This window comes from Ursus maritimus, unplaced genomic scaffold (genome assembly GCF_017311325.1).
Source record: "Ursus maritimus isolate PB19 unplaced genomic scaffold, ASM1731132v1 scaffold_23, whole genome shotgun sequence".
NCBI lineage: Eukaryota > Metazoa > Chordata > Mammalia > Carnivora > Ursidae > Ursus > Ursus maritimus.
Window position 1 is genome coordinate 34,173,699 of NW_024424786.1, and position 22,132 is coordinate 34,195,830.

General features: G+C 54.2%; 2 protein-coding genes across 3 annotated transcripts in view; one reads left to right on the plus strand and one right to left on the minus strand.

Annotated features, from left to right (window-relative positions):
- Positions 1-4,091: 4,091 nt before the first annotated feature.
- Positions 4,092-14,048, minus strand: SSRP1 (structure specific recognition protein 1). Of its 2 annotated transcripts, none has more exons than XM_040639120.1 (17): positions 13,908-14,048; positions 13,293-13,445; positions 12,178-12,363; positions 11,515-11,620; positions 11,037-11,227; positions 10,702-10,932; positions 10,454-10,557; positions 10,222-10,350; positions 9,729-9,950; positions 8,923-8,995; positions 8,373-8,511; positions 8,198-8,243; positions 6,384-6,513; positions 5,824-5,994; positions 5,540-5,628; positions 4,826-5,012; positions 4,092-4,574 (listed from the first exon to the last, which is right to left on the minus strand). In XM_040639120.1, exons 2-17 carry the CDS (start codon positions 13,344-13,346, stop codon positions 4,503-4,505), a joined length of 2,130 nt encoding a protein of 709 aa, XP_040495054.1. In that variant the 5' UTR covers positions 13,347-13,445; positions 13,908-14,048; the 3' UTR covers positions 4,092-4,502. The 2 variants fall into 2 exon arrangements, with proteins under 2 accessions (XP_040495054.1, XP_040495055.1); XM_040639121.1 differs by having other exon boundaries at positions 13,293-13,428; positions 13,908-13,926.
- A 1,670-nt stretch (positions 14,049-15,718) lies between these two features.
- The window catches only part of P2RX3 (purinergic receptor P2X 3), a 28,004-nt gene continuing 21,590 nt past the window's right edge, over positions 15,719-22,132 (plus strand). Inside the window, exon 1 of the mRNA XM_008694133.1 lies at positions 15,719-16,194. Within this exon, the coding sequence (XP_008692355.1) occupies positions 16,076-16,194 (119 nt within the window). The 5' untranslated portion in view covers positions 15,719-16,075. The remainder of the gene's footprint in view (positions 16,195-22,132) is intronic.

Consider the following 22,132-nt stretch of genomic DNA (forward strand, 5'->3'; position numbering starts at 1 on the left):
TGCGGCAGAACCTGCACGAGAATGGGGGAGCAGAGGGGTTGTGAGCTGGGTGGCTAGAGACCCAGGAAAAGAGAGAGATTGAGAAGGCAAAGGGGCTGGGCACTGGCAGCAGGCTTAGCTGAGAAGTCTCCTACTCCTAGCAGAGACAGACTGTGGGACAGGAAGCGGGAACTTCAGAGGGGGTTGGGGGAGGTCAAGGGAGGTCCCCAGCAGCTGTATCCTCCACTCTTCCCAGACGACTCTCTAACTCCAGGCTCCTAACCCCCAAAGTCCTGGAGCTTCAGGGACCCGCCCTCTGTTCCCTTTGGCAAGCTCTGGCAAGGCACCCCACTTACCGTTCCCAAGGCACCCCGTGGGGCTGGCAGCCCTGCCTGAGATATCTACTTGGGGCAGAGGAAGAGGGCCTGAAGTCTGAGCTCTCTCCGTGAATCACCTCATGGGAGACGGGAAAAACCCGCTCCTCCCCAACCTGGGGCTCCGCCCCACCGCCTGCCTCCCCCTTCCCGCTCACCCTCCTTCCCCCCTCCTGCAGCTGGGAGTGGTTCCCTCTCCCCCCCTTCCCCCTCCTCCTTCCACATCCCAGCTCCACTCCCACCTCCCTCCGAGCTGTCTCATCCAAACACGGAAAAATAAGGAATAAAAAGTAAACATCTGGAATACATTTTTTTCCTTTAATTTCTCAATCGCTTTGGCTTCAGCTTGGAATTTGATGAGGTAAAGCCAGGGCCTAGTCCTGTTGCCATAGCAATGGCCTCCCACTGGATTTCCAGAGCCTCGCCAAGAGGAAGGAGGAGCCGGCCCAGGCCTGGGCTGGGAGAATGGGACAGGACTTGAGAACATCCGGGGGGTGGGGTGGCTTGGGGGAAAAACTCCCTGGGGTTCCCCCTTCTAGGCAGTCAGGGTGGGACAGCCGCAGCCTACAAAAGGGGGATACTGGGCATCACTTACCAGCCCAGGGTTAGCCTGAGGGATTTTGAAGGGGACGGAAGAAGAAATTTTAAATCAAGCAACACAGCCCTATGGCAGGGCCCAAATGGTGCCCCTCCTCTAAACCTGTATGTAGCAGGAGCTTTGGGGTCTGACGGACCAGGATTCAAATGCTGAATGGCTCTACCACTTCCCAGGTGTGACCTTAGGCACACTGCTTACTGCTCTAAGCCTCAGTTTCCCTATGTTAAAAACGGTGTACCTGAGGCTGGTAGGAGGCCTATGTGAGATGGTGGGTGCAAACTTAGCACATCGCCCAAGCCGTAAAAAGTAGCCAGTAAATGTTGGCCATTATTAGTATGATTCCATTCAGTGTCACCAATGAGCTAAGATCCGTGGTAACTACCTCCTCCTCTCCCCAGGCCATGGGCTGCCAGCATTCCAGACCATTCCTTCACTCCTGCGGGGCCCCAGTCTTGTCACCTGCTGCTCAGATACTCCACCACCTCCTCAGTTCCCATTCTGGCTCCATCCCACCCACAAGACCCTCCCCCCAGGCTCCAGAGCCCTGCCCCTCTCTTTCCAAAGGCAGGAGGAGGTTTCCCAGCCCGTCACCTGGTATGCACACAACCCTGAGGACAAGCCAACCCTCTCCCACCTGCAACGGGCACTGCCTTCCTCAGCATCCATTCCAGCTGGCCTGGGGAGACAGCGCCAAATCCTGAGAAGGGACCCCTGGGGCCCAGCCTTTGGAAAACCTACCCACCCCTCACATTTGACCCTGCCCCAGCGTGCTTCTAAGACGAGAGAAAACGCGAAGAGGATAAAGAGAAACCCAGGACCGTCAATCCCTTGGTCAGCCAACTACAAGGGAGGACTGCACGCTGTGGGTGGGTGATAACTGTGCAGAGCCAGTCCGAATGTGCGTGGGGGAGGGGCATAGGCCAGGAGAAAAATAATTAAAAAAACACAAGACTGTTTCCTTGTCCTTGAACATTATTTCAAGGGACATGGTGTGGGTGGTTAGAAATGGGGACAAATTGGCCCAGAACCATAAAACCCGTTTACCTGGGGGCCTGATGGATACCTCTGCAGTATGAGGGGCTGCAGCAATGAAGTGGGGGTCTCGGCTTCCCCAACTGAGAGGGGCCACAGAAGCTCAGAGGCCCCAGCCAGGAAACCCAGGTGACCAAAGCCATAGCCAAAAGCTGTAGAATCGCAGCAGCACTGAGCACTCCTGACCCCCAAGAGTCAGGGGAAGACTAGCTGACCCCCGGGAGCAAAGGCCGCCAGAGGGGCTGGGGAGAGGCTGGGCAGCTCCAGCCCGGGGGGTAGGGGCCCAGAGCGCCAACGGCGCAAGCGGGGTCGTCCCTATGGACCCTGGGATCTCCGGCCGGATCCGGGGCCAGAGAGGTCGGCAGGGACAGCACGTAAACTGCTGGAGGAGGGAGGACCAACGGGAAGACGGAACAGCCCGGGGCGAGGGGCCGTCTGGAGGGGCCCAGTGGGGAGCTCTGGACACAGAGGGGACGCCGACAGCCGAAGAGGAGGAGGAGATGAGGGTGGAGGAGGGGGCGGCGGCGGCAGAAGCGGAGGACCTGTGCGCTGGCTGTGAAGCAGCCGGCGAACAGACGAGGGACTGGGGACGCGGACCGGGTGGGGGCGGACTGGGGTGGCTGGGGGCGTGCCGAGGGAGCCGGGGGAGGGGGCGAGCGCGGGTCCGGGGAGGGGGAGGCGGGGTCCCTCCAGCAGCTCCGCCCGCCCCCGGCCCCGCCTCAAGCCCTCGCCCCCTCCCCCCTTTCTTCTAGCTTGGCCAGCACGAGCTCCAGACCATGCACCCTCCGCCCCCGCGCACACGCGCGAGCTCCCCAGCGACCCCCGCTTCCTCCGCGCCCCCGGCCCCTGCAAACTTTCCTGGTGACCCCCCCTCCACCTCAACCCCAGGTCCGGGCAGGAAAGCGCCCACTCCTTCCATGCTTCTCCCCCGCCCCCATCCCGGACCCCGCCCCCTCCTTCGCCCTCCTGCCCGCCCCCGCGCACTCACGCGCTCCCCCAGGATCCGGCTCCTCTCGGCTCGGGCTCTGCGCCCCGACGCCAGTCCCCGCCGCTGCCGCCGCCGCCGCTGCCGCCGCCGCCGTCACCGCGGGACCAAGCCAGCGCGAGCCCCGGCGGGCCCCGCCCCTAACTCCGCCCAGGCCCACGCCCCCAGAGCGCCTCATGAATATCCATGAGCCGGTGGAAACCGGGAGTGGGAAGCCCGGGCAGAACGCGCCGAGTCGTATGCAAATAGGCGCAGCCCCGGTACTCAATTATTTATGAGTCTTGCAAATAAGGGGCCTGTCTCAGTCTCGGACCCCGGAGAAACTGACGCAACTCGGCGGCTAGGAACGCTCGAGTAAGATGGCCACCGAGATGACTGCCTAGAGAGGCAGCCTGAGGCCAACCGGCTTGGGCCTGGCGGCCGGCACTGATTGCGGCACCATAGAGTCACGGCGAGAAAGAAGGTCACCGTTGGCGGACTGGAGAGGCTTCCTGTGGCAAACACCTGAGAACGCACGCAACGTGTCCGCTCCACGTGTATCAATTCAGACGTGGCGTGGAGCCGCCGTGAGGACGGCTGGAAGCTCTGCTTCCCTAGTTGGTCCTCACTTAGCTGCTGTTATGTCCCCTTCCCAGAGGAAAGTTCCTCCCAGTTCCCCACAACAAAAGCTTCATCCATACTCCACACCTTTCCTGCACCTCAACCCCCCCCCACACACACACCGCTCCTCGTCCACAACTCTCCAGGCTCAGGTTTCCGTTGCCCCGCGCCGCAAGGAGGCTGGTCAATCCTGATTCCATTATCTAAAGCCGTGGAAGACCCTTGACTCATAGGTGATTAAGGACTGAGCCAGAAGCTGCCTCCCCTCAGCTTGGCTAATGGAGTGGAATTGTGAGAGTGACTTCCTAATCAGATCAGCTCTCATTTCTAGACTCTCAGGTGGCGCATCCCGGCAGCAGATTGTGAAAACCAATGCTTGTCCAACCGGGAACAGAACAGGATGTACCTGGAGGCTTGCTTCCCGGCTGGCCTGCAGGGCCCTGCCCAGTCACAATCGTATGGTAAATACCACCCCCCAAAAATGGGTGCGATACAACAGGGCTAGAGAGAAGGCATTAGGACATGGTTTCCAAAGTCAGTTCCCTTTATTAAATGTTGATTTTTCACAGACCAGAAATACAAAATAAAAGTAGAAATAGGCCCCCGTTAGGAGCTATAGGCCTGACCTCACATGAGCCCTGCTGCAGCAACTTGAACAGAAGCAGCAGCCCTAAGGTCAGGAGAGCAGGCCCAGGATTCCACCCTGCACTGCGCTGCCCACCCAATCTCTCCCCAGATGATAAAGAGCCATCCTTAGGAAGCAGAAGAAGGCGCTCCCCTGCTGCCTCAGTGAAGTGCATTCCACCAGGAGAGCCTGTCAGGACGGCACAAAATCCACGGACTGCATCTCATATGAGAAACTGGTACCAAAACATGGGTGGGGAGACGGCAGACGTGACAGGGCAAGCCCAAGGAGAGAGAATTTTCCTCCTCTCTACTCATCAGATCCCGATGCCGAGTCTTCTGAGCTAGGGGGAGTACTGGCCAGCTCCTCTTCTTCAGAATCCTGAAAATCAAAGGTCTCTTAAGGGGAAAAGGTTTAGAGTCCTGGCTGCCCTCCCAGGGAGCCACTTTACAGAGGTGAAGAACCCCTCCTTCCATACCTCACCCCCCCCCCAAATGTAGGGGCCTTCAGAACCTCCCATCTGCACCCTTCCATTCCACTCATTACTCTTACAGACCTACCTACAACAACCCAACCCCAGACATCCACCCCCTCTGCCTCAGGTACCCCTCGCCACCAAACTCTTGCCGCACCTCACTCCGCCTTCTCTTCTTTTTGCTCTTGTTCTCTCCGGAAGAGCTCTCATCACTGGACACAAACTCTTTGCTCTTGAAGCTCTCACTTAGCTGCCTTGACGAGGACTTGGATGATGACCCCCTCGAGGGTGTTGATTTCTTTTCCATCTTCACTTTTACTTTCTTCTTCTTCTTTGACTTGTCCCTACAGCAGCAAGGAGAGGGGCCTGGGCCTTCAGGTTCACCCATCAAAGCCAATCCACCCCTACCTTTAACAGGGCTTTTCTCACTCCCAGCCACACTGCCCATCTCACTATAAATGCAAACGGTCAACCAGGTGAGCCCCAAGTGCCCCAAGGGAGAAGCCTCCTAAGTAAATAACCAGAAGAATCAGGGGTCATAGGCTGAAGCAGTCTCACATGCAGAACCTGTTTGACATCTCTTGCTTTATCTCCAAAAATCCGTGTGAATTATGTTCTGTCATAATTTTTTGTTAATTCCCCCACACCTTCAAATAAAACTCTCTAGGAAAAGGGCCCCACTTATCCAGTGACCTCAGGAATTCCCAGCACATTACCCATACTTGGGCAACTGCCTACCCAGACTTGAGAAGCACTGCCCTACTGCAGTCAGAGCATATCTATTATCTTTAACACCCCAATTCTCAACCTAGACCTGCAAAAATAGATGCCGAAAAAGCACTTACTGGGCCATTTTGTTCCCAACACTCACCTCTTAGAAGACTCACCCCGGCCCCCTTCATATTCTTTCATGGCTTTTTCATATTCCCTCCTGGCATCCTCAGCCTTCCGATCCCACTCCTGTCTCTCACACATACACATACACATACACATACACATACACACACACACACACACACACACACGAAAAAGAGAGAAGAATGAGGCCTCTTCCCTGATGGAGGCAAAATCTATACAGCAAAGATGCACCGATGGCCCATCCCTGCCCCGCTATCAGTTACTAAGTCGCCACCCCTCATCTCTGCTGCCATTCACCTCTTTCTTCTCTTTGGACATTCCCTTCCAGATCTCGCCTGCCTTCTTGGAAAGATCCGTGATACTGATGCCAGGATGGTCTGACTTGATCTTCTCTCGGCTGGCATTGAGCCACAGCATGTAGGCAGACATCGGCCTCTTGGGAGCATTGGGGTCTTTGCCCTTCTTCACCTACATAAAAACCCAAATGCCTTCAGCCATCTATTTCTCATAGACCCCCATCTTCTCCAAAACAAACCATTTAGATCACCTGCTCGGGGGGGGGGGGGGGGGAATGAGAGGACTGAATAGGCACAAAGCTAGATTAAGAGCTCCCAAGGCCAGGAACCCTGTCTTCCTCCCCCTACCTCACTCACTAGGGACCCCTTGCCTCAGGCTCCTGTGACAGAAGCTGGTCTAATTCAGATCTCCCAGAAGCGAATTAGCCCAAAGGCCAGAGAGAAAAATTTCCAAGGAGATACTCAAGGCCATATTCGTTGGCTACAAAAAGCAGCCCCCCTGGTGGTGGACAGAAGATAAAGGGAATGGCTCCCCAACACCCTCCCATTCTGAGTGTGCACCTCCACAGGCTTCTTGCGGCTTTTTCGGTCCTTGGCCATCTTGGCCTTTTTAAGCTGCTTCCGTTTCTTTTCATCCCGGTCACTGTCACCCTCATTACTAGAGGAGCTGGCTGAGGCGTTGCTGTCAAACCTGCCAAGGAGAGGGGGGCTTACACCCAGGAGAGAGGAGAGTACCCCACGGACTCAGGACAGGAGGGGAACAAATCTAAAGCTACCTGCCCAAAAAGGGGGAGGTGGGGCCACAGGACAGCCTCCTGGCCACCAGTCCCCACCCTGCTTCCTCCTCTCAGCTGAAGTGGCTTCAGGATCCAGGTACTTGAAGCCAATTATATCCCTGGACCCTCCAGTGGGGAGGGGATGACTGAAGCCGTGGCATCAGTCAACCAATGAAACATAAAACAACAAGTGGGCTTCAGCTGCTCTCTTTGCTCATGGCCTGACCCAAGTCCTATGCCATCCCCATACTCTTGGGGACAGGCACTTGGTCTTGTCTTGCCTGGAACACACCCCAAATACTCTTCACCACTTCCTTTGAGTTAGCTGTCTTAATCTACCCTAGAGTCTTTTCTGATAAAGAGATAATTACTATAGAAAAGGGAAAAAATTTTAAAGATAAGTAAATATAATAAAATAAAATCTAGGAGCACGTGACTGGCAGTTGGAAGAGCATGCAGCTCTTGACCTTCAGGGTTGTGAGTTTAAGCCACACACTGGGTATAAAGATTACTTAAAAAAAAAAATATATATATATATATATATATATGGGGAAACTGACCTCAGTGCAAGTCTGTCCATACCCACATAATTACGTTCTATCCGATGCACACGGAACGCCTCAGAAGATAAAACCTACGTTACACCTGTATGGTGCCAGACAACCTCCAAGGGATTTTTGCAAGCATCTGCTCACTGACCTTCATAAGTATGTGGCCAGCAGAACCAGCAGACGCCTACATACATATACTATATACATATCATGTATCTACATATATATATATGTATCTATATATCTATCTGGGGGTGTGGGGAGAGGTTGGGGTTTTTGGCTGCACAACATTCATTTCCAATTCTTCTGGATAAAGAAAGAAATTCTTTCTAATTTTCTGTGGGAACCACCTTGCCCCCATTCAGGAGGGGCACACTCCACCCCAACTTCAAGGGTGGGTACATGCTGGTAACTCAGGAAGGGGCAGTGACCATGCTGTTCACTGCTGCCCTGAGAGAAGAGGCCCTTCTGGGCGTTAAACCAATACGATTAAGCCTGCCCAGAGCTTCTGAGGGTCATGTGACACTGCATGGGCCGAATCTACCTAGAAACAAGAAAATCACAAGAAATAAAACAGACTCCCCACAACTTTTGAGCATCTGGATCCAGGTACCTGAAGCCAGTTATATCCCTGGACCCTCCAGTTATGTGAACTTGTAAAATCCCCTCTTATGCTAAAGGCAGCTTAAGTCACGTTTCTGAGGTTGGCAATCAAGAGCCTTCATCAGTACAGCACGGGGGGACCACGTAAGGTTGCAGGTGAGGACACGGAGATCCAACGACTCACCCCAAAACTCCCAGGGAGGAAATGGGCGGGCGCTGGCTTATTCCCGTTTTCTCCCCACTGTTTTTTTGGCTTTACCATGTGCCTTGCACTTGCAAAGCCCTCGACAATTTCCAAAGCATTTCTGTGTATTACCTCGGTGGAGGTCACTTTTCCACCCTGGGTCAGTAGCTAATGTTAGGACATGAGAAATGTCCAGATATCTTCTGGTCCCTCAAGCGTACAGGCCTCCACCTCACCCCTGTGAGTGGAACCAAAACTCACTCCTCTGCCACGTCTTCCTCCTCTTCACCTGGGTTGAATGACTCATCTGAAAACGAACAGGATGTGTCAGCTTTGCCCCAAATGCAGATCCTGCCCCCTTCCCCAGATGCCCAGCTCTGGCCCCAGGCAAGAGCCTGACCGCCCTCATGCCCCGGCACTGCTGAGGCTAGCCCACCGGTTTCTTCTCCGGAGTCATCGCTGCTGTCGTTGGCATTCTCTTCCCGGATCTTGCCCTCCTCCTTCATCCGCTCCAAGTACGCATCATGCTGGTCCTCATCAGAGTCGGCGTACTCATCGTAGCTCGGGTTCATGCCCTAGCCAGGGCAGAGATGCGAGTGAGGGCCAACGCACCCTGGCGCCAGCGTCCTGCACACTCAACAGCACTCCCCCCATGCCTGTGAGTAAGGTCAGCTCCCAGAAGACCCTGGGGCTGGATTGTCCACACACAGCGACGTGCAGGGCCTGTGCCCGAGGACCTCCTGCCAACCGGGTTAGTCCAAGCCCCTCCCTCTCCCAGCCCCACTTGGGGCCCCTGAGGGGCAGCCGAGACTGATCTAAGGTCATGCTGAGGAAACCTGCACCGGGAAGGGGGGAGGGTCACACGCACCTCTTTTTTCTATAAGGGTAAGAAGAAAAGAGATAGTGAAAAAGAAGGCAGAAGAATCCCTGCTCCCTCCAACCCCGACAGATCAGAAGAGGCTCATCCTTCCCACTCGCACAGGTACCTCTTTTAGTCCTCGGTTTTTGATGTTGAGTTTTTTGGCATTAACAAAATCAAACAGCTTCCCATACTCCTCCCTGTGAGGCGAGATACTCCAGGTTACTAGACACGCGGGGCCCATGCCCAAGGTGGGCTGCATGCTGTTCTGACACCCCCAGGCCAGGACAGCCTGTGGGGCCTGGAGCTGCTGACCACATTACCCAAGCTAAGGGCTCAGAGGGCCCTAGAGGATGGTGGTAAGGAAGAGTCAGACGCTAGTCTCGAAAGGAACCTGCAGAGTCTCAAACGTCTGGGAAAGAAAAGGGGGGGAGGGTGTGTAGCTAGTCACCAGATATGCCCAAAGCGGGGGGAAAACGTCGAAGAAAGGGACACCTTCACTTTTGAGCAAGTCTGAATTTCGTACTTCACAGGGTTGTCATAAGGATGAAGAGGGAAGATGTTTGGAAGTCGTTTAGCCCACAGCGAGCACTCAATAAACATTAGCTGCTGTTTTCTCGGGCACAGAGCTCATTCCAGGAAAGGGAGAGATAGCATTTCCATCATGGGGGGAGTGGAAAAGAAAGGCTAGTACTGAACACATAATATGGGAAACAACTTAAGTACAGAAAGAAAGCAAGGGAGAGGCTTTCAAAGGCTGAGCACTCCAAGAAGGACCAAATCCCAGGGAAGCAAAAGAAAAATTCTTCTCAAGGCTTGAAAAGTTGGGGAAGAGTCACAGACCCAGAGAAGGGCCCCACGCCATGCCAGGCTTCCCAGGGGAGGCTCGGTCCAGACCAGGATGCCCAGGAAGTGACTGGCAGAAGCTCTCACCTCTCAATGCTACTGAAGGTATACTGGGTGCCTTGCTTGGTCTCAATTTCAAAATCAAAGGAACGAGTGGTGGTGGTACCACGGGCAAAGTTGACAAAGGAGATCTCATCAAAGCGGATGTGCACAGGTGGCTTGTGGACGTAGATGAAGCCCCGCTCCAGGGGGTAGAGCAGTCCCGAGCTCGCCTTGTACGAGCAGGTGATGCACTGGGCCCCTGAGTGCCTGGTGGAGGAGGCGGGGGTCCAGTCAGTGCCTCAGTCAGGAGCAGGTGGCACAGGGCCAAAAACACATCTCTCAGCAGCGACACACATGTGCTCAGGCCCTCGCGTGAGTACACCCCACTACACTGCTCTGACGGAGACAACGAACACCCAACGTGCTCTGACCCAACCGGACTTCTAGGAGATTGCGTTCCCAGGCCAGGAGGGATTTACCAAGAAGACACAGCGTGGTGCCCCCCGGTCAGGCCAGGACCCCAGGCCGGCACTCTCACCCTTGGAAGTTGCCCGGCACTGTGATCTTGCGGTTGACCAGCGCTTTCATGACCCGGCTGACCATCTCGTACAGAGATCCCGACATGTTCTTAGTGAGCCGCCCCTCAAAGCGCTTCTCCACCTCTTCCCTACAAAGAGAGGAAGGTGAGGTCACAAGCACTGCTGCCTTCTCATGGCACACCGGTCTCCTGCCTGGACAGTGGAAGGACATGAGTTCAGAGACACACTCACTCGTTCATGTTGAGAGTCAAGGAGATGTCCTCATCCTTGGAGAAGAGGAGGATCAGGAAGTGGTAACGGGTTTGGCCCTGCTTGATGGGGGGATCTAGACTGATCTGGTAAGGAAGAGCCGACAAGGTTTCACACCAATCAGTGTTCCGCAAGCACTGCTCATTAACCAAACACCAGCAAGACCGATCGATCTACTGGGCAAAAACCAGGACGAGATCCACCACCCCCCCCCCGTGGTTTCTGCTTACCACGAAGAACATCTGGCGCTGGTCTTTGTGGGGGAGCAAAAAGAGACGCAGCACCGTGGTATAGGGGATCTTGTAGTCGAAGGTCTTGCCGTGAAGGTGCAGAAAGGTGGGGTAGATCCGAATGTCGTAACGGCCTCGGGGAGTCAGACACTGCAGCTCCCGGAAGATGCAGATGGCATCTCCGGTGGCCTGGATCACATCCGCCTTAGACAGCACATTCTGGGCAAAGGCCTGCAAAAGTACACGCTGGTAGTCAGGCAGCAGGGATCCTGCTCCCGGGCCAGCCAGGGCCTGCTCAGCACCATTGCTCTCCAGGCGACCGGGGGAGGCCTCACCTCAACTGGGTCTACGCCATCCTCCTGGGTGGGAGGCACGTAGAAGCGCACCTCCATGAGGGATACCTCTGCGTCATCGTTCTGGTGGAATTCCAGTGTCACCTCATTCTTGCCGGTGGTACACTGGGACACATTGCTGAGGGGTATCTCGAAGACCGGCTGGTCGCCAATGTCGAAGGAAAGCAGCTGCCCTGCGGGGAAAGGGCCCATCAACCACCAGCTCCTCCCCTCAAGTCTGCATAAACAACATTCCCACCAGACTGTCGATCCTGGGAACAGGGCACTGGGCTATTTCGTCACACTGCACCCCCAAGACCAGGCACAGTGCCTCATACGCTATTGGTCCTCAATAAATTTATGATGAATTACAAACTGATAGGAAATCAGAAACGGTAACAGAAAAAGAGCAAAACAAGGTAAAGGCTGAAACCCTTCATCCTACCTTCTCCTCCAAACCTCAGTCTTCCCCAGGACTCACCACCGAACTTCACCGTTCCCCAGTTCCAGCCCTTCACACAGAGGTCTTTCTCCATCAGTTCAAGGCGATAGTGAGTTTTGAAGAAATCCGAGAGTTTCTCAAACTCCTGTGGGCAGAGGGAAGAGAGCAGCCCCTGTAAGCCCTGGTGGCCTTAACACAAACACTCTGGGATTCTCTCTGAGAAACTGCCCCAATCTACCTTCTGTCGGAAACCCAGCTGTTGAAAGAAGCTACTGCTGGGGACTGGATCTCAGAGTGGGGACGGATTAAATTATGGAAATGACATTCCTGGTCACGAGCCTCACATGCTCTCTGACTTTGTATAGGCAGTGCTTTGATGAACGTGAAATTAAAATGCAGTGAAGTCTTTAACTCAAACAGTTCAAAACAGAAAAACAAACCTCAAAGTAAAGCACTGAGACTCTGGATCTGGACAAAGGCAATGAGCAGAAACCACCAAAAATCCCAATGGTAGAAAATCTTCCAGAGTCAAAGCACAAGACACCCAAAGCTGAACACTGCTTAATGGCCGCAATGGCCCTGCTCTGAGGAGCCAAAACTAGCAAGTACATGGTTATCAAAGGAGCCCCAATTCTTTCTAGAAGATGAAAAATAAATAAGGTGGCACAGTAAAAAGGGGTTTATGGCCACAGGACACCTCACCGATTCTCGGAAGCCGTCATACTTGTAGACATGGCCATTCTTTGTAAGCAGTTTAAGTCCGTGGCCCAGGGCGACACGGCGCCAGATGCCTTCCGTCAGCTCCCCAGCCTGGATGTTGTCCACTTTGCCCGTCTTACTATTCTTGAAGATGATACCCTGGCGGCTCAACCTCAGCCGACCATCATTCTGTTGGGAAAACAGGCCCCAATGCAAGGGTACAATACACACTGTGTACGGGGCACAAACAGTCCCACCCAACACCTACTCTGGGCTGGCCAGACACAGATGCAGGACCAACAGCTGCAGGGGTGAGGGTCAGAAAGAAGAGACAAATAACCAGGAAATCTGGATCCTAAAACCAAACCCTGGCATCCAAATCCCCTGTAGTCCTTCAGGAGGGAGCAGCATGAATGGTCCCTTTCAAACTGGGATCCCAGAACTCCTATACAGAGAATTTTTGAGTTACACTGGCTCAACTTAGAATTTTCAACTTTATGGTGTGAAAATGATACGCATTAAACAGAAACCATAATTTGAGTTCTGAATCTGTATCTTTTCCCAAGCGAGCAACAGGTGGTACAATCCTCTCAAGATGCTGGGCAGTGGCAGTGAGCCAGAGCTCCCAGCCGGCCACACGGTCACCAGGGTCGATCACCAGGGTTTATCACCACAGTCAACAACTGATATGCATACGACCATTCCCTACCTGTTCTGTTTCACTTTCAGGCCAGTATTTAATAAATTACATGAGGTGTTCAAACTTTATTATAAAGTAGACTTTGTGTTTGATGGTTTTGCCCAACTGTACACCGATGAAAACATTCTCAACCTAAGGCTAAGCTAACCTACAATGTTCATCAGGTTAGATGTATTAAATGCATTTTCGACTTTAGTATTTTCAACTCATGGTGAGATTTTGGCGATGTAACCCCGTTGGAAGGGGAGGAAGATCTGTATGCGCTGCCTTTTGCTGGGGAAACACCAACTACACGTTATCCTCGGGCTCCTTTTCTAAAACAGCAACATCATCAAAGCACCAAGGTCTTACTAATGGACAAAAAGTCTACCCCTCCTTCCCTCTCTCAGCCTATACTAAAAGCCCAGGTCCTTCTTACCATGGAGCCTTTCACCTCCTGATAGACGTCGTTGAACTCCAGTGTTTCCGCCATACTGATCTGCCCCTGTTGGCCTCAACTGGGAGCTGGGCCCCAACTCCTGGGTGGGTGTGCAGACACTCAGCAGGTTGGGAATCTGAATTCAAGAGGGGGCTAAACAAACATCAAAGACTACATCTCACTGGGCCCATGGATGGAGCCAGGTGGCAACCCCCGGCCAAGCCTGGGATGTCTCAGAGTCTCCTCTGCCTGGGAACCTACAGCAGGCCCTGCAGACCTCAGGGAGTCGGGCCCAGCTGGGGCTGGAGAACCCGGCCTGGAGTAGCTCTTACAACAGGACCAGGCACCGGCTCGGGGCGCTCCACCGGGCGCCATGGCAACGAGCAGCAGAACCCCGGGGCCTGCACCTCAGCCGCGCCCCGACCCAGCTCCGAGTGCAAGGTTTCCCTCCCTGCGCTCCCACCGCGACGCGGCCCTGGATCCGCGGCTCCCCCGCCCCCTAAAATGGATTCGCCCGCTGCCCGTGGATTCGAACGCGGAACGGTCCATCTTGAGCGTCCCGCGGGGGGAGCGAGGCCCGCGCCCTCCCAGGGCACGGGGCCGGCGACCACCCACCTCCTCAAGCTGCAGCCTTGCGATGGCCCAGGTGCGGGCGGTGGGCGCACTGGGGGACGCGGGAGGGGGGGCGGGGACAAGGGGGATGGGGGGACGCTGGGGAAGCTTTTCCCGCGTGCGCGGCCCCGCGTCCCGCCACCGGAAGCCGAGCATGGACCATAGAGAGGGCGAGCTAGCTAGAGAGACGCGAGCGCGGCCCCTACGAGGCGGCTGCCTAGAGCGTCAACAGCTCTGGAGGACCTGAGGGAAGCGGAGCTGCGGTTCCAGTCGCACCGCGTGGGACCTAATGAAAGGACGGGAGCGGGAGCGTGTAGGGCTCCTTTTTTAAAAATTACACCTCTTCAGTGGAGGACTAGGTTCTGGAGAGAAATTCTGTAGTTTTCGCTTGTCAGACTTCCCACAGAGTCTGTGTGTGCCTGTCCCTCCGTCCTGCACGGGAATGGCTCCCGGGGAGTAGAAAGGAGTCTGTGGGGCAAGAAGACAAACGTTTCGAGCTGTGGAGAGAAGTGACCCGCCCGCACCCGGGGTGTCGGCGTCACGGGGACTGTCCTGCGCTCCCCCTGTCACGTGGGACTGGATCCTCTTTGAAGAGTTCTCTGTCCGCACCCAAAAACTTCACTCCCGAAACAGAGGCGCCGGGGGAGCTGGAAGAGGCTGGCGGACGGCGGTGTCGCGTTCAAGCGCTAGTGTCAGTCTCCTCAGAGCCGGCCCTGATTCGAAACCACGTCCGCGCCGGGCGCGTCTCGCAAAATCAGGGGAGGCCAGGCCCAGGAGAGATGTTTGAGTCTGTCCACCTCAACCTTCCTTTGCAGATGAGAAAACCAAGGCCCAAAGAGGATTTGCCCAGGGCCCCAAATCTCCTTACCCCCATCCTGTTCTCTTCTGTCCTAATCACGGTGACTCTACCTCCAGAACGATTGATGATACCTGTCCTGCATGAAGACATTAGGACAATTTTTTTTTAAGATTTTATTTATTTGAGAGAGAGCACAAGCAGGGGGAGCTGCAGGCAGAGGCAGGAGGAAAAGCAGGCTCCCACAGAGTGGGGAGCCCTATGCCCTCTCAATCCCAGGACACTGGTATCATGACCCCAGCTGAAGGCAAATGTTTAACTGACTGAGCCACCCAGCGCCCCTAAAACAGAAATTAACTTCAAGACTTTCTTGACTATCTTAGTTATGCTAGCTTGCTAACTGAATCCTGGGATAAGAGACAGCAGGAATGCTCTGTTGCTCCCTGAACTCACGACTTTAACCTCTGGAAATGGCTATTCCAGCACTGTCTAGGAACAGACATTCAGCTGGATTCAATAAATACAGATTGAGCGGCCACTCAGTTCCGGAATTTGAAGAAACTAGTAAACAAGAGAGAAACAGCCCCAGCCTTCCAGGAGCCTGTTATCAAACAAAAGATTCAGACAAGTAAACTCACAGTAAAAGAAAGCAAAATAAAACAAACACCCCAATGTGATAATGCTGTGCGGCAGGTTGAGCTTCAACCACTGCCAACCTGAGTTAGGGACGTGAACTATATGACTCTTTACTCACCCCCCCCCCACCCAGGACATCGAGAGAACTATTCAAGAGACCCTTCCCCCGGACCCGTGCTATTGAAGGCAACTCAGGAAGGGAGCAGATGGCCCCCGAATTGAGTGGCTTTGGGAAGACACGAATGAAGGGGGTACTCAGTCCGGGGAAGGCTATTACGTGGCTGGGGCTGGGGCATTGCAAGGGGCTTTAAGGAGAGCATGAAGAAGCTGCCGAGCAGGGTGAAGATGCGGCGTAAGACAACGGAACAGAAAGGGTAGGCAGAGTGCAGATAAAACATGACTCCCAGAGGGCCCTAGCCAGCTGCATCCCAGGCAATCAGGAGCCGAGGATTGGAGACCCCACCCCTGCCGTGACATCACAGGGGAGTGGGGTGGAGACGAACAAAAAGGGGGTCCCCCGCCCTGGCCTTGGACTCTTGGCAGCCCAGAGTGTCAAGGGCAGAGAGAGCCTGGGCACTGAGCTAGGGTTGCCTGACTTAAAGGAACAGGCTCCCCATTCCTCAAGCCCCTCCAAGCTGTCCCCTCCAGGCTTTGATCTCTGTCTCCCTGTCCTGAGGACCTCTCCCTCCTGAGGCCACCATTGGGTCCCTTCTAAGTGGCCCCTGAGTGCTCTCTCAGCATGAACTGCGTGTCCGATTTCTTCACCTACGAGACCACCAAGTCGGTGGTTGTGAAGAGCTGGACTATTGGGGTCATCAACCGGGCAGTCCAGCTTCTGATCATCTCCTACTTCGTGGGGTGAGTCCTGTGGGCCTTCGGGTCCTAGCAGGGGAGGGCTCTCTGGTGTCCCGTCAGTGTCGCTGTCCAGCTGCCTGACCCTCTCCTCTCTTGGAGGAAACAGTCTCTACTCTGGAGTCCAAGGACTGGACTCTGCCACCCCTGCTCAGGCATCTGGTCCCCAGGTTAGTTCTTTTCCCCAGCAAATCCTCTGGAGTCAGAGAGTGGTTTCTAGGCACACACCCCAAGAAGTGGAGTTCTTGCCCTGGTGCCACCCTCCACCCTCCAGCAGGAGAGGTCCCAAGTGACCATCGCCCCTCTCCCTTCTTTCCTGCTCCCATCGGAGAAGAGACCACCCTCACATCTTCCCATTCTCCTCAGCCAAGGCTTTGGAGTCTCAAAAAGATAAGGGAGCACAGGAAAGAGGAAGGGAAGGCACTGACATGAGGGAGACGGTGATGGGTTGATCAGGTCGATGGTGGGGTGGGAAGGAGAGAACTGGACCACTCTGGAATGAGGGATTTCCCTCCTGGCTTGAGGAGATGGTGAAAGAACGGGGCAAGGGGAGAAGCTCTTGCTCGTGGAGGGTGGGACAAAGCCGGGTGTCTGCTCCTTGGGGAGGGGGAGAGACATGGGCACAAATAACTCAAGGGAAGAATTGCTCAGGGGAAAGGTGGCTTTTCTAAACATGATCCAGGATCCCTCCTCGTGAATCCAGAAACACTCCCCTTTGTCAGAAAGCATAAATTCTGTACTGCTACCTGATTTTGTACCATATAACCCATCCTGAGAGTTGCTTAAGAGCCAGTGGTCCCAACACCCCTTCTCAGCTCCCACCTTTAGAGGCACCCACTCCCCTCCCCCCCCACACACACACGTATGCACAAAGGGCCATGGAGCAGACAATGGCTGGGGGAAAAACACAGGTTCCATCCTTCTTGTGGTCATTTGCACACACTGGTGGGTGGGCACCAGAAATGACAGGCAGAAACCTCCAGAGTTTTCCTTCCTGGTGTGCCGGTCTCCAGTCTCACTCTGTTCCTGAGACAATGGCTCTGTGTATGAGAGACAGCAAGCCACTGACCACTGTCATGAGTTAATTCAAGTCAGTCAAAGAAGACATTCGGTGTGCATGTGGGCTGGAGCTGCGTGTGCGTGGGCCTCCTTGCCTGAAAGGTCGGAGTAGTGTGTGAGTGTGTGCATGGAAAAGTGGGCAGGCGTGGATTAAGGGATTTTTTGCTTTGCATGCTTTGTGGGAACCGGTAGGACTCCTTTCTGTGGCTGCCGTAGGCAAGGCTGTACATCCAGTGCTCCTCTCAGGGATATTAGAGAAGGTATTCAAGCTTTGGGGTAGGAAAATGGCCTTGAATCTTACTTCCAACTTCGAGGTTTTGTGAGGTATGATGTTTGCAAACGTTCCATGTCTGCGTCTCCAGAGCCTGTCTCCAAGTTGGTTCTTAGACGGTCCGTGTTCACGTGTATATGCGATGCTGTCACTGTTTATAGCCACGAGACGGTATGGTGGTCCAGGTGAGGCCAAAAGCTGCCTCAGCACATTCCTGGCTCTGTTGGCTCCAGGCAGAAGGTTGATGGAGGGTAGACAGCGGCTCCTGGACCAGCCTGCTCTGCTCTCCCCCTGCCCCTGTCTCTCCCTCATCGCGATATGATCCGATGCTCTGATCCTCAGTGCTGGAGGCCGGCCTGCAGGAACAAGCATGAAAGGCTCTTTGGCGTCTTGATCTCCAGCCCCATCCATCTCCCAGCCTGACAGCTCCCCACGGAGCAGCTCCTTCCAGTTACATCTGTACAGTCTGTAGCCCAGCCCCCTGGCCGGAGCCCCATCTCTGTGCACGTGAGCCCATGCACCATTAGCACTTCATGAATCCATTGTCTTTAATGTAGCAGAAATTTATCGAGCATTTCTTCATGCCAGACATTGTGCACCAAGCATAGAACTTGGGCAAAAGCAGACAGGGCCCTCACCCTCGTGGAGCTTACAGTGCAAGAGACGCTCATTCATCAAACAATCTCCACAAGCAAATGTAAAACTTCAACTGTGGCTCAAGATTTGAAGAAAAGGAGCACCGTGCTAGGAGAGCTGCTAGGATGGAGGTATCTGACCTGGTCTGGGAGCTAAGAAGTTTTTCTGGAGACATGACACCCAAGCCAAGATCTGAAGGATGAGTAAGAGCAACCCAGCAGAAAAAAGGAAAGGAAGAGGATTCAAGGCAGAGAAACCCAGCTCTGCAAAGGATAAGAGCCAGGCAAATGGGAAGAAGAAAAGAAGGTTTCTATGGGTACAGCAGAGGGAGCAAAGGTGAGGGTGGTCATAAGATGGGGGTGGGATTACACCCAGCCAGACCTCAGACATCCTCAGAGCTTTTGTTTTTATACAGGGCAGTGGATGGGAACTCTGTGTGTGTGTGTGTGTGTGCGCACGTGCCTTTCTGGACTGGGTGGGGCAGGGGGAGACAGACGATGAGATCTGAGTTGGGAAGATCACTCTGGCTAATTCCCCAAGGGATTAGAGTGCTTAGGAGTGGATGCAGGATAACCTGTTAAGGGCGCTGCAGTCATATTGAGAGAGATGATGGTGGCCTGGACTCTGCAGAGTTTGAAAGGATTTTTAATGCTGGGATATTAACATCTAACTAGCACTTGAATCTCTTCCATATTATCCCTGCGAGGTAGACCAGATGCACAACCTTACTAGGACACAGGTAACATGAGCCAACCGTTTCTCTTATGCATTTATCGCAGCACCACACCAGCTAATTGTCTCCACATGTGCCCTCACCCCTGTTCCAGCCTCAGCTGCTTGTCTGGAGTGGACACCACTTCACGCTGGTGTCCGTTACCCACCCAGGTGCACAGAGAAGCCAGTGTTTCTCACATGGCTTTCCCAGGGCCCAGGTGGCAATCAATCCCCAGTCTCCTCTGTGGGGTGGGACTTCCTAAGAGCCAATCTCTTTTTGGTATCCTATGGGGAGCTGAGGAGGAAACAGGGGATCCCTGGGGACTGAGTTTCCAGAAGTGCTGGCTGTTCCAGGGCCTGAGCTACTTTGCAGAGCCTCCTGGAAGGAAGCCACCTCCCTGCAAACCAGCAGAGGGGCATTCCCGGCCGTCTGATGCTCTGTCATCAGAAGGACCTGTGGTGGCGGACGGTGCCTCGCACCCCTCACAGCTCTGCTTTCCCCATCCCTTCCTCCCCCGCAAGTCCTGACCCACAAACTCACTATTTGCACAGCTGTCCCATTTGATTCATAATGTTCAGCCTCATTTTTAATCTTTTTTAAAAAGATTTTATTTGTTTATTTACTTATTTATTTGGGGGGGGAGAGTAGGGGGAGGAGCAGAGGGAGAGGGAGAAGCAGACTCCATGCTAACCATGGAGCCTGATGCGGGGCTCCATCCCATGACCCTGAGATCACGACCTGAGCTGAAATCAAGAGTCGAATGCCCAACCAACTGAGCCACCCAGGTGCCCGAAGCCTCACTTTGAATCTTGTGAAGAAGCTTGATACATAAAGTGGTTAAACAGGGGAGCTGCTCTAGTTAAAGAGAAGGGCCTGGAATTCCACCTTTTTGGCCCACCACCTCATTGTTTCAGCCCAGGGTAGCACCCTGAGGCACCCCGTGGGACACAAGGTGACGAAACTATAGTGGGAAGACCTGTTGGAACCCTCCATCTTATAGGTGCAGAGAGAAGTGCCACTCTTGTCTCCCCCACCCCTCTCTGCGGCCCCGTGATGGGGAGACTGTGGAACAAGGACCCTCTGGTTAGAAGCCTTGCTGTGACACCAACTAGGAGTGGGACTTAGACAGGTCACCTTACGTCTCTAAGTCTCAGTCCTTGTATCTAGAAAATGCGTTTAGGAATGCCTCCCCCAGGGATTACGGCAAGGAGAACTAATATGTCAAGAGCCTCGCCTGAAATGGGAGACCCACTAAAAGACAGCAACTATTGTCATTTCCTAGATTCCCCAACACACCTGCCCCTCCCCCACCATCCAGCTCACACCTTCCTAAGAGACCCCTCTCCTCCAGGCGCACACAGCACACGCTCCCCGTGCCCACCCCCGGCCTCCTCCCTGACTCCTTGGGGGTGGACAGAAGGGTGCCAGGACACCGCTCTGGCCTCCTTCCTGCACATTCCACCTGCCAAGGAGCTGCCACCCGCCTTCCGCTCTATAAATAATAAACCAGGAACACGAGAAAAAAAATAAGTCAGAGCAGCAGAGTAAATGCCAAGAACTGAAGGCTTAGTCCTGCCCCATCTCCTCAGCCCTGGCCTCTAGAGACAGACTCAGCCCCTCTGTTCTGGAAATGAAGCGTCCCCTTATTTTGAGCTGCCCTGATGACGTCCTTGGGCCCCAAGGGGCCACTGAAATTCTTCCGCTTATTATTTAACTCAGAGAAAAAATTCTGATGTGGCCTCTCCTACCCACTGGGCACAAGAAGGATCCTTGAAGGAGGAGAAAGGGGGGGAAAGAGATAGGTTAATTATTCTTCTGAGCCCCAGGACCCTTCCTCCTGAGACTTTCCCAGGACTGGAGATGTTCCCCAAGGCCACCAGCACCAGGACCAGGATCCTGTTCAGGGTGGGAGGTGGTTCTGTGCAGTCTGCCCGGGTTGGAACCCACCTACCAGCTTGGCAAGTTAGCACAGCGCTCTGTACCTCTGTTTCCTTATCCGAAACATAAGGAGAACAACAAAGGAGTCTCACTGAGTCATGGTAAGAACTCAATGAACCCTTACCGCATAGAGCACTCAGCGGGCTGTGTTGCTTAGATGATAATAACCTGAACCCTGCTTCTCATCTGCAGATGTTCCTGGACTTTAAGGACAGGGTAAGGGGCCTTATGAAACATGTCATTAGATCACCACTCAGAGATGTGTCCATTTCATGGCGAGGCACACTGAAACTCTAGAGGGCAAATTGCCACTCTGGCTTCTACTCTGGACAGAGGTGCGCTCCGTTGGGAGCAGGGAGATCTGGGCCCTCGGCCTCACTCCCTCCACCGCACAGGGCCCCCTGCAGGGAGCTGATAATACTCATTTGGACGTAAGGTGGTGGATGAGATTTCTGTGTGAGCCGTACCTCCTTATGAGACTTGGTGAAACCCCTCCCCTTCCAAAAAAGAGAGAAGAACAGTGCTGGGAAAATAAAACACACAGCACCACAGATGTCCACACGAGCAGGGTGTTTGTAAGAGCCTTCTATGAGCCTGTGACCCTCCTAACGGTGCATTCCTCAGGACACTGCGTGCCAGACAGCAGCAACAATAAAACGGGACAGGTTAGGGAGCCATCCACCAGCGGGGGCTGTGACTCCACCCTTTCTGGGAGAGCATTCGCATTGGGAGTTCAAGCGCCTGAGGGAAGCCCCGGGATGGGGATAACTCCCAGCCCTCTCACTGAAAACAAGAGTCTCTTGCAGATGTCAGCCTGTGTGCATGAACAGGACGGGCAGGGGCCCATCCCACAGGTGACTGTGACCCCCAGCATGATCCCGGAGCTATTCCCCCCTATGGCGACCCCAGATGTCATCCAATCCAGCCACCTTCCAACTGAACACATCTCCTTGAGTCTCCCCAGGCATGTGGAACTCACCACCTCCCACAGCAGTCCACTCTTGGACAACTTTCTGGGGCTGGAAAGCTCCTGGGCTTGAAGTCCTAACTCCCTCCTTATAAAGTCCTCAGGTCAGCTTGCCAGCCTAGCGCGCCCCCAGCTTTGTGTTCTCTGCACTACACCATCTCCAGTCCCTTCCTTCCGCTCATCCTCCACCTTGTGCCTCCCTGGTTAGCAGCAGAAAATGACCTTAATCCAGTGTTTCCAAAAGCACACTCCCTGATTCCACAACATGTCACCAGCATTTCTCCAAAACTAAGAGTGTGTGGCACTTTCCAAACGCATTTGATGACCTTTTCTCATCTGTGCAATGGGGACAGTGATA

Excerpts from the sequence above, each read along its gene's own strand:
- SSRP1 (XM_040639120.1), bottom strand. The coding sequence starts at position 13,346 with ATGGCGGAAACACTGGAGTTCAACGACGTCTATCAGGAGGTGAAAGGC. Across the intron at positions 10,351-10,453 it reads TTGACTCTCAACATGAACGA|GGAAGAGGTGGAGAAGCGCT; the intron begins GTGAGTGTGTCT and ends CTCTCTTTGTAG. Across the intron at positions 8,512-8,922 it reads AAAACCGAGGACTAAAAGAG|GGCATGAACCCGAGCTACGA; the intron begins GTACCTGTGCGA and ends TGCCCTGGCTAG.